The 14762-nt window shown below is 37.9% G+C and overlaps 1 protein-coding gene across 1 annotated transcript in view; it reads right to left on the bottom strand.

The window, feature by feature from the left end:
* LOC114649003 (eukaryotic translation initiation factor 5A-1) overlaps positions 1 to 14762 on the bottom strand; it is a 44620-nt gene that overhangs the window by 3007 nt on the left and 26851 nt on the right. The window contains exons 2-5 of the mRNA XM_028798396.2: positions 11446 to 11626; positions 5244 to 5348; positions 4695 to 4826; positions 296 to 367 (exon numbers count right to left, since the gene is read on the bottom strand). Coding sequence (XP_028654229.1) covers positions 305 to 367; positions 4695 to 4826; positions 5244 to 5348; positions 11446 to 11613 — 468 coding nt within the window. The 5' untranslated portion in view covers positions 11614 to 11626 and the 3' untranslated portion in view covers positions 296 to 304. The remainder of the gene's footprint in view (positions 1 to 295; positions 368 to 4694; positions 4827 to 5243; positions 5349 to 11445; positions 11627 to 14762) is intronic.

The raw sequence follows: 14762 nt of genomic DNA, 5'->3' as shown, positions 1-14762 counted from the left end.
TCCATGCACTACAATATTTGTGTTGTTTAATCAGACTAATAAAGTCAGATTAGACTGCATTCAAGTCAATTAAGGAAGGGATGCATTATTGTAAACATTTTACATTTTATTCCAACTAAATTAATCTTTTCCTCCTATTTGATTATTGTATGTTAAATAAGACCCTCTCTTTTCTGAACAGACAACAGAATAAATTCTCTATATATACCATTACTTTGCCAGCTATATTTTTTCTTTATTCTGCATCTCCTTTTATACTCACCCTAACAGACACCAATTACATCTCTAGACTTACCTGCAAGATTTATTTTGCCATAGCCTTGATTGCAACGGCTGCTTCTTCATTCATAGCAGAGAGAACAGTGATCTGAAATGCATACATCAGTCAAACTATTATCCTGTTATTTTCATTTCAAAAATAATTACAGAATTGCATCAACTTAGACAAATATTACATCTTTAGTAAAAAGTCCCCAGCTACAGTAAATACTACAGTTTAGACTTTCAATAGTCTGAAGGAGACATTAAATAAGAATTTCAATATATTACGTACACATGACAACAAACAATAATTGAAAATGTAGCAGAATTTCAAAAATTTTGTTAAACAAAACATTCCAGTTTCTCCTCATTTTATGCAACTATATTTTTTTACTTCCTATATGTAAATTTTAATATACAGTATTTATTTAAAACCAATACACTTAGCTACCAAGGCGACACCATTTTTGCTTTAAGATACTGTAAATTATTAATTTTACCATGTCCAATTTTTATGCAATTGTTATGATTTTTTTGCATTAAAATAGCTTGGTTTTCTTTCATATACATTTTGATTTCATATATCCAAAATCCAGATACCCGAGCATGCAACAAACATTCCAATCTCAATTTCTCTATCAACAACAACAACAACATTTATTTATATAGCACATTTTCATACAAAAAGTAGCTCAAAGTGCTTTACATAATGAAGAGAAGAAAAATAAAAGACAAAATAAGAAATTAAAATAAGACAACATTAGTTAACATAGAAAGGAGTAAGGTCCGATGGCCAGGGTGGACAGAAAAAAACAAAAAAAACTCCAGAAGGCTGGAGAAAAAAAATAAAATCTGTAGGGGCTCCAGGCCACGAGGCCGCCGAGTCCCCTCTGGGCATATCACTTTATCATTGTGGAGCAGTTTGTGTGCTCCTGTTACTCTGGGAGCTATGTTGTCCAGAGCAGAAGCTTCTGGCAGGGTCTCTCAAGGCAAACTGGTCCCAGGTAAAGGGTCATGCAAAGAGTGATTAACGGCCCCCAATTAAGCAGAACTACAAGTATAAAAAGAATACCCCACCTAGAGCTGAGCCTTAGGGGAATGCCCACAGATGGGCATCTACCACAGGTCAGAGTTGGGCACAGCCGGAAATCATGATGTGAGACTGACCTCCTGTGGGCCCACCACCTGACGGAGGAATAGGGACTAAGTGTGAGACCTGGCTGGCAGTTGAAGGCAGAGGTTATGGTGGGATGGAACCCTGGTACATAAACCGACTCTTAGAACGTGGAATATCACCTCTTGGGTGGGGAGGGTTAGGACTTGGAGTTGGTGGGTAAGGCAGAGTGCTACCAACTAGATATAGTTGGGCTCATATTCACCCAGTCGCTTGGGAATGGTGCCAAATCTCGATGGAAGCTAGACTCTTCTTATTTTGGAGTTGTATTGGGGGAAGACGTCAGGCAGGAGTGGGCTTCTTCTTGAGCCCCTGCCTGGCTGATGCCGTTTGGAGTTTGTCCCACAAAATGAGAGGACAGCTTCTGTGTGAGATGGTGGGGCTCTGATTACTCTATGCACCAAATGATGGGTCGGAGTACCAGACCTTCCTACAGGGAATCTTGGAAAAGGGTTCCAGCTGGGGATCCTATCATTCTGCTTGGCGACTTCAACACCCACATGGGTTATGACAAAGACACCTGGAGAGAAATGATTGGGAGGAATGGCGTGCCTGATTAGAACCCAAGAAATGTTTTGTTTTTAGAATTATGTGCTAGGCATGGTTTGTCCATAACAAACATTATGTTCAAACCTTAGTTGGCTCATTGGTGTACCAGAACCCTTAAGGCCAAAAATCCATGATCAGTTTTATAATGTCAGATTTGTGGCCATATTTTATCGATACATGTGAAGAGAGGAGCAGAGGTGTCAACTGATCATCTCCAGGTGGCGAGTTGGGACAGATGACGGGAGAGGCTCCTGAACAGACCTGGAAATTTCAAGTGAGTAGTGAGGGTAGACTGGGAACATCTGAGGGAGGCCCCTGTCCATAACACTTTCAACTCTGACATCCAAATTTGGTTTTTCTGTATTCCGGGGGACATAATTCAAATGGGCTTAGTTCAATCCCTATATTCTGGAAGCAGCTGCCAAGAGCTGTAACGTAAAAGCCATACGTGCCTCTTGAGATGGCAACCAAAGGACACAATGGTGGACATAAGAGGTGAGGGATGTCATTAGGCTGAAGAAGGAGGCCTTCTGTGTATGGTTAGCACAGTACAGTCCTGAAGCAGCAGAGGGCTACCAACTGGCCAAAAGGGCTGTAGACTTGGTGGTCAGGGAAGCAAAACCCCGGGTAAGGGAGGAGTTTGGAGAGACCATCGAAAGCGACTATTGATCATGCTTAAAAAAAGATTCTGGCAAATCGTCCAGTAACTCAGACGGGAAAAGTGGGACTTCACCAAGACTGTTCTCAGTAAGGGTGGAGAAATGCTGACCCAGATTCAGGATGTAGTCTGCCAGTGGAAGGAACACTTTGAAGAGCCCCTGAACCCAATGGATACTCCCTCTGTGGAGGAGGCAGAGCCAGAAACTGAAGTAGTTAAGCAACTCCACAGTGGCAAGGCCCCAGGAGGGGTTTGAGTAGATGATATCTGCCCAGAAATGCTGAAGGTTCTGGATATAGATGGGGTGATATGGATGACATGTATTTCAATGTTGCATAATCATCAGGATCAGTGCCCCTGGAGTAGCAGACTGGTTCCCATTTTTAAAAAAGATAACCACAGGGTGTGCTCCAAGTAAAAGGAATCACGCTCCTCAGTCATCCTGGCAAAACTTATGCCAGTGTACTGGAAAGGAGACTCCACCCAGTCTTGGAACTTCAGATCTAAAAGAAACAATGTGGATTCCATCCAGGCCATGGACCAGTGGACCAGCTCTTTTCCCTTATGAGGATCCTTGAGGACGTATGGGAGTACACCTGATTGGTCTACATGTGTTTTGTGAGCTTGAGAGAAGGCATATGACCGTGTTCATTGAGGGAATCTGTAATGAGTGCTGGGAGAGTACAGGGTTCCAGGGCCCTTAATTGGGGCTATTCAGTTCCTGAATAATCACAGTGAGATCTGTGTCTATATACTTGAAAAACATCACTGTGCTCAGTGGGTGTGGGACTCCACAGGAGCTGTGCTGTGTCTCCTATCCCATTTGAAATTTTCATGGACACGATATCAAGGTGCATCCCGGGAGGAAAGTGTGTCCAGTTCTATGACCTTAGACCCGCTTCTCTGCTTTTTGCTGACAACATGGTCCTGTGGGCTTCATTAGAATGTGAATTCCAGCACGCATTGGGATGGTTTGCAACAGAGTGTGAAGAGGCAGCAATGAGGATCAGCTCCTCCAAATCCAAGGCCATGGTCCTCAATAAGAAAAAGGTTTTATGGGCATGGCCAGCTAAGAGGAGAACCCAGGGAACACCCAGGGCCTGCTTTAAGGACTTTGTCTTCCAAATGGCCTGGGAACACCTTGGGATCCCACCAGTATGAATTTTGAAAATGTCTTGGTCTCTGTCCCAGATAACCTTTGGAAAATGAGTTGTATTTCTTTTTACATTTAAAACTATTTTTACAATATTTGTGTTTATCAATCTACTCTCTATATATAAAATCCTAAGCCTAAAAGTGCAACAATTTTATGTCAATTTTTTGTCACACTTTAAATCAGGCTTATTTTAAAACCATCATTCTTTTCAGAATTTATCGAACTTTAATGTGATGTTAGATTTTCAGATTCTTGTTCGGTTTTTAAATTCTCAACTAAAAAATATCAAGAACTCATGTCATGCAAGACGAGACTTAAGAGATTTAACCACACCCGGGGCCAAAAATAAAAGACAAAGAGTAGGACAGCTGGTGTACAGGCTTTTAAATGTTTCAAGTGCCGCATGAGATGCAGATCATGCAGCACAGCAGCAGCAGCAAGCCAGCAGCTGATCGAGCAAAGAGGAGGTTAAAAAAAAACTATTTGTTTCCCATTGTATCACTGTTTAAAAGGGGGTTTCAGAGGAGCAACTGCATCTCCTTGGGATGCATTCAGCCCCCCTCTTCACAACGCGAGCGGCAGACTGGCCGCAACAGGGGCTTGCCACCCTAGTAAATTATATTATTGTATCTCCTAAATGAGGCTTGAAACCATATGAAACTGAAAAAGGCAAGATTTGTATTTTTACTTTTTCTTTGCTTTCATTGTATTTCATTTGAAGTTAATAGTTGTATCTGATATGTTATTATAATATGTTTGATCTGTTGAATGCCCCTGTAATCTTCTGGTTTTGGAAAAAACAAAATAAATAAATAAAAGAAAACCTAAAGTTATACAATAAAAATTTTGTTAAGAAGTCTTCTTAACAAAAACAGAAACGGGGGAAAAACTGTTACCAAAATCTCTTCTCCAGCTTCAAATTTGCCTTCCATTTCTTTTCCCAGTTCCCCCTCAGGCAGCTTAAGGTCTTCGCGCACTTCTCCACTGTCTTGAAGTAGAGACAAGTAACCATCCTGGATGCCGATCAGCTATTATTAAGGAAACAATAATAGTATAGTATTTAGATTTATAAAATTGTTTCACTGCAAGCCAAATTACTTCATGGCTTATGGTAGCTTAATAACAGGTTTTTCAAGGCATCTAGATAAGATATATTTTCAGTATCCTATAGCTCAATGTCTGGTGGTACCTACAAAACATCCTTTAATAACCACATATAATTTAAAATAAGTTAAAATAAAGAAATATTTTGAAATAACAAAAGTTTAAAAAGTTAGAGGCAATGAACACAACACTTAGTAAAATAATATAAAATCAGAATGCTTCAATATTTTTGTCTTTCCAACACTTAAATAATAAATAATTGTCATATACATTACTTTTATCTGCTATTTAAAACCAAAATATGCTATTTTTTATTTAACCTTGCCTAGAAAATTAATTACCTGATAGTCATTTCTCTTGATATTAGGTACATCCATGTTATGGGTTGAGGGACAAATATCTTCATATTTTTTTCCAGTGAATATATCAATTCCAACAAGGTGTACCTATCAAAGCAAAAGAATATGGGATAAGTTTAGGTATTTACATTATACATTTCCACATCCCACAACTAACAATCCTTTATTTTTTAATCTTTCCAGGATAAAGAAAAATTTAGAACAGCACAGAAAATTTATAGCACAAAGAATGTACGTTACCTAATAATATTTAAGTAATGCTCCCAACTTCCCCAAGTAGGGTTTTAGCAAAGTTCCATCCAAAACCAGGGGAACAGCAGCAGTTTGTCTTGCATGCATTTCATCTCCAAAGTATTCAATGTTAACTAATATTTCAAATTAAATTTGTAACTAATCACCAATATTGACATTACCTGCCTAGACAAAAGACAACTACACAGTCAAAAAGCAAAATATACTGGTGAATGCCTAAAAATATTTAGTTCTGATAGGGACAGATTTTGATGAGAGTTATTCCAATATTTGTCTCTGATTATATTTTGTGCTGAAATTATTTCACAATATTCTAGTTATTAAACCTGTTTAATTGCAGAAAAAAGTATTTGCTCTATTTTACCTTCATCAACTTGTTACGAGAATTTATATAGTAAACACACATATATTGGGGTGGGCAAAAGCAGGTTTATAGTTGTGAGTACATGAAACAGAGTTTATTCTTGTATTATTTGTTTGTATTATTTGCCTTTTTAAAGTTAATAAAGCTATTGAGTTAATACAACTATGTCTTTTTCTCTACAAACAACTGTAAACCTACTTTTGCCCACCCCTGTATTTTGTGAGAGAAGTTTGGAGAGCATTGCAACATCCAATCTTGACGGAAATTATTTTATTGAATTCTGTGTGAATGTCTTAAGGCGGCATACTGCAACAAAGTTTTCTATGGTGGTTTGTTTACTTTCACATTTTGAAACCATCCTCATTCTGGCATCCTTTACATTGATTAGCCGTGAAAATTAACCTAACTTTGTGCTACTTGAAATGCGTGACTTGAAATCAGTTTCAAAACTTGGAAGCAATCTTGTAATTAGACATGGACAGTGATTCAGGAGGAGTTGTAAGATTTTAGCAACTGCAGTCCTTAAATGCGACTTGCCTTCATTTCTTAAATTTACGAGTTGTTCCTTGCCCACAAAGCAAATACATTCTTCCAATTCTCACTGCCTTTCAGTAATTTCAATTACACTGCAAAACGAGGGGGAAATCAGCCATCCTGTGATCTTTGCCATTTCCCTCCATTTTACTTGCATTTTCCTCTCAGGAATAACATGATTATATCACACGTACCAGTCTCTCAATGGGGTATCCAGCAATGCCATTTGGCTGGACCCATTTTGAAGTTGCAAGACTGGCAAGAAAAAGAAGCCAACTCAAGGCAAGGCCTCTTCTGATGAAGATGATGCAATTTACCAGGATGTTAACAAGGTTAAGGGTGAGCAAAAAAGATTTCTAGGGAGCTTGCTATCATGACCAATAAGGTAAGTGTCCAGTTGCATCCTTCTCCTCTAAACTAACCGAGCTAGAAAACCAAAACCGAGGAAAACTCTTTTGTGGTTAGTGGTACCTCTGCAAATTTTCTTTTCTGAGGGAACACATGCTTCCCCTGGCTACCTCATATGGGTCTCCAAAGCAGAGAGACAGCAACAATGTTTAGGGAGGATTTCTACCTATACAGCAGGTAAATGTGAGGTGTAGTAGAGAGAACGTGTGGGTAGAATAAAGGGGTTTAGCTATTGCTTGATTTTTTTGTATTTTTCATAGGTGGTTAGGGTTGAGTAAATTTTCCCTGTTAATGCAACACTATATATTTATTTATTGCCTGACACTGCACCCCTTCCAACGCCCTGGCATCAGCTCCTTGCAATCTTCATTCTCATTTTTCAGTACTTCACTTCAATCTCTTCCTATTAAAACTAACTATAGTATATTATCTTTAAACATAGGTAGCCTCAGATCGAACATCAAAGAGGGTTGACGTGTTTGGCAATTAGCGGCGCAAGAGGACTGACTTATAATAATAATAATAATAAATTTTATTTATATTGCACTTTATATTTTAGCAATCCCAAAGTGCTACAGAGTAAAAATAGAATAATAAAATAAAAAAAAAGAACAGAAGAGTCTATAAAATACTTTAACAAAATGACTTTCTAAAAAGATGAGTTTTTAGGTTTCGCTTAAAGGCCTCAGTCGACTGTGGGGCTCTCAGGTAATCAGGGAGGGCATTCCACAGCCTCGGCGCCACCGATGAAAACGCCCTGTCACCCATGCTGCTGAGCTTAGTTCTGGGGACTTGAAGAGTGTTAGTGAGTACAGAGCGGAGGGAACGTAAGGAGTTATGGGGGGTAAGGAGTTCCTGTAGATAAAGAGGGGCATGTCCATAAATGCACTGATGGGTAAGAAGGGAGACCTTGTACTCTATTCTGAATGAAACAGGGAGCCAGTGAAGGGTTTTCAGGATTGGGGTGATGTGATCATACTTTCGCACCCTCATCAGGATCCTGGCAGCGCTGTTCTGAATATACTGGAGTCTCTGGATACTCTTGCCAGGAATCCCAATGAGGAGTGCATTACAGTAATCCAGCCTGGAAGAGACAAAGGCATGGACGAGCTTCTCTGCATCTGCCAGGGTGAGTAATGGGCGGAGTTTGGCGATGTTCTTGAGATGGTAAAAAGATGACTTACAGAGATATTTGATGTGGGTGTCAAAAGTAAGTTGGGAGTCCATTCTAACACCCAAATTAGTAACAGATGTGGAAAGAGGAATATTTTGGCCAGAGAAAGTAATACTGGTGATGGTAGAAGAGCGAAGATGATGTGATGTACCAACTAAGATGGCTTCTGTTTTAGATCTGTTCAACTGAAGAAAATTGACTTGACTTTATTACACCACAATAATCTTCTTCAAACAAGTTGTTCTCAATAGAGTCAAAACTGTGATCAGTTTTATTTTATTTCCAGTCTTTTACGCACATCTTTGACAAGTAATATGAATGATCAATCTTAGACAATGGCTTGTCTTAGTGAATGTACTGAAACTTAGCTCTCCAATGGTACGTGGCTTGAAATACGTGAGATCTTTGATAAAAGCAGCTTCACTTGGTGGTGACATGCTGCTCGCCTCAGGTAACAGGCGTGCAAATCATGCATTTTAATAATTAAAGAAAGCAGACAACAGGGAAATTTATGATTTAATTGAAAGAAAACACCCTGGGTATGTAAAAATACCATTACAGTGATCCCTCGCTATATCGCGCTTCGCCTTTCGCGGCTTCACTCCATCGCGGATTTTATATGTAAGCATATTTAAATATATATCGCGGATTTTTTGCTGGTTCGCGGATTTCTGCGGACAATGGGTCTTTTAATTTCTGGTACATGCTTCCTCAGTTGGTTTGCCCAGTTGATTTCATACAAGGGACGCTTTTGGCAGATGGCTGAGAAGCTAGATTGCTTACTTTTCTCTCTATCTTGCGCTGACTTTCTCTGATCCTAACGTATGGGGATTGAGCAGGGGGGCTGTTCGCACACCTAGACGATACGGACGCTCGTCTAAAAATGCTGAAAGATTATCTTCACGTTGCTATCTTTTGTGCAGCTGCTTCCTGAAACGACATGCTGAACGGTGCTTCGCATACTTAAAAGCTCGAAGGGCACGTATTGATTTTTGACTGAAAAACAAACTCTCTCTCTCTCTCTCTCTGTCTGCTCCTGACGGAGGGGGTGTGAGCTGCCGCCTTCAACAGCTTTGTGCCGTGGTACTTCGCATACTTAAAAGCCCTATTGATTTGTTTGCTAGAGATTGTTTTCTCTATCTATGTGACATTCTGTGCTCCTGACACGCACTCCTTTGAAGAGGAAGATATGCTTGCATTCTTTTAATTGTGAGACAGAACTGTCATCTCTGTCTTGTCATGGAGCACAGTTTAAACTTTTGAAAGAGAGACAAATGTTTGTTTGCAGTGTTTGAATAACGTCTCTCTACAACCTCCTGTGTTTCTGCGCAAATCTGTGACCCAAGCATGACAATATAAAAATAACCATATAAACATATGGTTTCTACTTCGCGGATTTTATTTCGCGGGTGGCTCTGGAACGCAACCCCCGCGATGGAGGAGGGATTACTGTATTGGTTTTGATTCACTTGTGGGTTTACTGCATCATACACAAATAACCTGGAAATAAAGCTGTGTCCCACTGGCAGGACACCTTGTGCTTAAGTGGCAATTGTATTACAGTTTTAAAAAAAAAAAAAAACGTAACTCAAAATTATCTTTCATCTGTTGCTAGCTAGGTCCGTATCAACGTAGTTATAGACGGAAGTAGCAGTTATCAACGTATGTGGTACTCAAGAAGAAAAAAGGGGATTTTGGGACCGTGGGTTACAAAGGAGAAAAACTCAAGTCTCCATGCTATGCTGCACTTCAATTTTCCCACTCCAGTGTTACATTGCTCCTGGCTTTGTTGCTTCACTTCTATGTACCTTCTCCTGGCCTCACTCTCCTCTTCCATGGCTAACGCCTGCAACAATGTGAAGTCTCCCACTGCTCACGTAGGCTCTAATGTAACAGCTTCCATCTTCTTGAGTCAGTCCATGCCAGGATCAAAACTTTGCAGGAACCACTCACCGAGGGCAATGGATTTTTGGGAAAAAGAGCTTTCACTCTGACTTGGAAATGTTCGTAAGTTATTGTCCTCTTTTCATCACGTTATGTTTTATGGAACTTGCAAGTTATTATTTTAATCTGAATTTATATGTACCTGTATAATTTCTGAAAATTAAAAATTAACAAAAAAGATTTTATTCTATATCAAACCACACCACTGTTCTTACAATAAAAGTAATTAAGTTAAAAAAAAAAAAAAAAAAGGCATTAGTATACATAGGCAAAATTAAAACACACACTCTCACAAAAACACTTGGTAAAACCCCTAAATTCAAAATTGGTTGGTGTTAGAAAAAGATCACCTTTACTTGGGCCTAATAAGAGTTCAGTACCTAAAGAGGGAAATTTAGCTTTTTACAGAAGCTTATTAAATAACAAATAAATAATAACATACACACGCCAGAATGACTAAAATAAAGAAAACTTGGCAGTCACAGTCCCAGTAAGGCATTATGCAGGTGTATTGCCGCTGGTATAAAAGAGCACCGATAGCATTTCTTGACACACTTCTGCTGAATAATTCATTGGCTAAAAGTCCTCAGTGTTAGTGTGTCAGAGAGCTGATGTGCAGCATTGTTCATAATGGCACTCAGTTTTGTTTTAATTTTCTTTACCATTGCCTATAGGGAGTCCAGAATGTATCCCATAACCGGCCTGGCCTTTTAATTGGTTTGTTGATTCAACTGCCATCACTTGGTCACTGACCCAGTACACCACAGTGTTTTTATATATATATATATATATATATATAAAAAATCACACTGGCCATCACAGAGTTGTAGAAGATGTGAAGGATATCACTACCCACATTAAAGGAACACAGTCTCCTAAGAAAAAAAGAGTCTGCTCTGCTCTTTTCTATATAGTTCCACTGTTACAAGACAGTACTGTAGTATTTCCAACATTTCAATTGCTGGAGGTGTTGCAGCAAGAAAAATTTTAAGAATGCCAATCTAGAAATATCACATAACATTTGATCAAATATGTATCAGCATTCCAGATTTGCATTGATTAACAGAACTAATATTATCCAAAATTAATCTGTGTGACAACAGTTAGCATTAACCAGATAGTACATTTTTGAGTTCCTTGGTTTAAAGTTTGGAAACCCCTGAACTACATAATTATGCAAATATGCATCAGATTTAAATTTGTGCAACATTTTGTGTTTATTTAATCCTTCAACTACATCTTTCTCCATTTAATCCTCCTAATCATCACTCATATTCAAAGATCGGCTCTATTTCTTATCTTCCAACCACTGCCACCTTCATTGACTAATCCTAAATTGGAATTGCTATACTCTCCAATTACAGAGTTGGCACAATCCAAATTTTTCTACTGAAGCTTACTCCACACTTCCATGAAGCTGGGTGACCATGACAAACAAGATTTTGTGATTTCGTCATTTTTGACTACAAAAAGGTAAACAACTAATATTTTATTGAACATCCGCTCACCTTAGCATGGCCATGTTTGCCAGTTTTAGATGTGGACATCTCAACAATCTTACAGGGACGGCCCTTAAGAACCACAAAGCCATTTTTGCGGAGGGCAGAGCACTGCACAGGGAAAGTGACAGAAGCACCTGCATCGCCAGTCTGGAAGTCCAAGTCTGCATCTGCCATCTTGTCACTCACTCTACAAGAATAGTAATTAAAGATGAGTCAAATTCTTCCTTGCACATTCTCAGTGTAAAAGCACAAATTAAGTTTAATGCAATTAAGGATTAAAATAAAGATTATAACAAGTACTGTTCACGGTTAAGGCTGTACACTTGGATGACTAGTGCACTACAGTGATACACCATTATTTCTGTAAAATATGACAAAGGAATACTCCACATAAAAAAATTATATTTTTATATTACTTATCCCATGTAGTTTGTGGTGATGACCAAGAAAATGCAAAATTGACCGAAAAAAAAGTTTATGATATAATAAAAGCCAATCATGACCACGGCTGTACAATGGCAAATGATGGCGAAAAATGTCCATACAAGAAAAACATTTTAAAATGTCATGTTACTCGTGTCGCATAATCCACATGTCAGCTATCCAGCTGAATGTGCACAATGTTCAAATCACATGCTCTTTTGATAAAATACTGTTAAATAGTAACTTCAGGAATAATCAGCACACATCAATACTTTACAATGAGGTTTTAGTATCATGTTTTTGAATTTTTCTCCATTCTGCATAAAACCATGGGATTTCTAGTTAGTGACATTAGTTAAGAATAATAAAAAGAAGGGAATATTCTGGTTGGAGGCCAGTTGTATCTTCTGCAACTTGAGAGTTTATTTTCCAACATTTCTTTGAAAAGTTACTCTGTAAATACAAGCAACTTGAAGACACACTTAAAACATAACCACCTTGAGGCTTTACTCCATCATCAATGGACTTACCCTCCATATCCACACACCAGAGGTTTTTTAGGAAGTCTGACTATACTTCTGTTGCGATTGATTTTTATAACCCTTTTATTGCCTTGTTCTTTAGGGCCTACCATTCCTATATAAAGTATTTCCACAACCCCCACTATACCCTTTACTACTATTATGTTTGAATAGTTAACCTGGATAAGATAAAAGGGTTTGCAAGATTCTACTTTTAAGGTGGCATACTGTTTAAATCTAAGGAAGCTTCCCATTTGTTTACAGTTTTGGTAAAACAAGCTCCAATTTTCAAGAAGTGAAGCAAAAATGACACCTTTTATTGGCTAAAAATAAACGATTACAATATGCAACCTTTCGAGGCAACTCAGGCCACTTCTTCAGGCCTATTTTTAAACATTGTGGAAAAGAGAACGGTAGCAAAATTGAAAGCCGTCATGTAAAATCCCTTCCAGGAGGCACTCTGCTGTAACACTTTTAGCCACAGGCTCATTCCACCATGGTGTGCTAAGAAGTGCCATTGGGGGTCTTTTCTGCCCACTGCTCTCAGGCATTTCAATGCTTTCTCCTGGCATAAATTAATTTTGAAATATCTGCACAATATATATGTATTTATTGACTGATTGATTGAATTATTTGTCCTGTGAGTCTATACCTATTGTTTTTTATGTTTCCGCAGTTGTATGCATCTGAATTTCCTCATGGGATTAATAGTTTATCTAATCGGGATAGTTTGGGACATTGATTCTAAGGTATATTGTTATAATTTACTGTCACTTCACTTGTATCTTTTCATTATCTATGCAAACACGACAACATTAATTCCACATAAGATATCTGGAACTACTCTATATGGTTTCAAATTTGAAGATAATGAAACATACAGTGCTATGAAAAAAGTAAGCAAATACCCTAGAAAGGTGTGTGTTTTTAAACATACTTGCATGTATGAATATGTGATCTTGATTTCAACAATAATGATGCATAAAGGAAATTATTAATTCAACATAAAGTCAGGAAAGCAATTACCTGCAGTGGAAAAATAAGAACACCTATAGCTTTAATAGCTGGTATTGCCACCTTTGTGTGAAACAATTATAAAATTTCAATTCAATTTAGCTTATTTTTGTACAACGTTCACTGTTCTTCAAAGGCGCAGAGAGCGGAGACAAGTTCTCAGTTAAAATGCAAGTACAAATTTTACAAATTACTAAGTACAAAATTACCTAAAAGTCACCTAAATTGATGTTTGCCCACTCCTCCTTACAAAATTCCTTGGACTGTATGCTGTTTTTGGACTATCTTATATAAACTGACCTGTAAACTGCCTCCATTTCTATGGGGTTAAAAATCAGGGCCTTGAATTGGTCACATCATAATCCTCCATTCTTTTCTTTTTTGAGCTCTTCTGTTGTGGATTTGCTGGAGTGTTTGGGTCATTTTCTTTTTGTAATTTCCACTACTGGTTAGGTTTCAGCTTTCTGACAGATGCCCTCACATTCTCCTCAACTACTCTCTTGTACAACTTGGAATTCATGGTTGATTCTATGATAGCCAGATGGTCAGGCAGAGGTAAGAAAACAAGCAGCCTCAAACCGTAATGCTTCCACTACTATGCCTAATGGTGGAATGAGTTTCTTTGGATAAAGGCCATTTTTGGCTTTTTTTACCAAGCATGTTTACATTTATTTCATCTGTCCAGAGTGCACTGTTCCAATAGTCCTGTTCTTCACTTAGGTGTAGGCTGGCAAACTTTCATCAGGCACCTACTGTATGTCCTTTAAAAAGCAGAATCTTGATGTGGCTACATACCTCAATTACCAAGACCAAACCATGCCACAGGCTATGATAATTTAAATAAACCAGGCCCTCCAAGATGATTTTTCAATCATCTGGTTGCACTCAATTTTAATTTTAGCCATTTGATGTATTTATAAAGGTAAGAGTGTAGTAACTTTATCCACACAAGAAAATTTGCCTTTCCATTGATTTAAATAGTGTAAATGAGTACAAAAATATGGAATTTCATTTATGGATGTTATGTTAAAATATTAGGTCACCTTTATCTATCAGTATTGTTAAAGTGATGAGCAAATGTGCTTTTCATGGGGTTTACTTTTTCAGACTACATTTTCAAAATATTATTAAACATGCTTAGTTGAATTCCAGATCACTGGGGCCAGTGTCTAATCTGGGAGTAGGGTTGTCAGAATACCAAAATTTCAAACTTTGTTAAGATACTAAGAAAAGTGTTGAAATTCAATACCATTTTTGGTAATCAATACATTGTATACTGTAATTCAATTTAAAAAAAAACATTTAAATAAATTAAAATTATGCATGCATTAAAATCTTTACATTGATGAAAACAAATTTTAGTCA

The sequence above is a fragment of the Erpetoichthys calabaricus genome, chromosome 3 (genome assembly GCF_900747795.2).
Source record: "Erpetoichthys calabaricus chromosome 3, fErpCal1.3, whole genome shotgun sequence".
NCBI lineage: Eukaryota > Metazoa > Chordata > Cladistia > Polypteriformes > Polypteridae > Erpetoichthys > Erpetoichthys calabaricus.
Note: the sequence above shows the minus strand (reverse complement) of the source record. Positions and strands in the feature narration are given on the sequence as shown.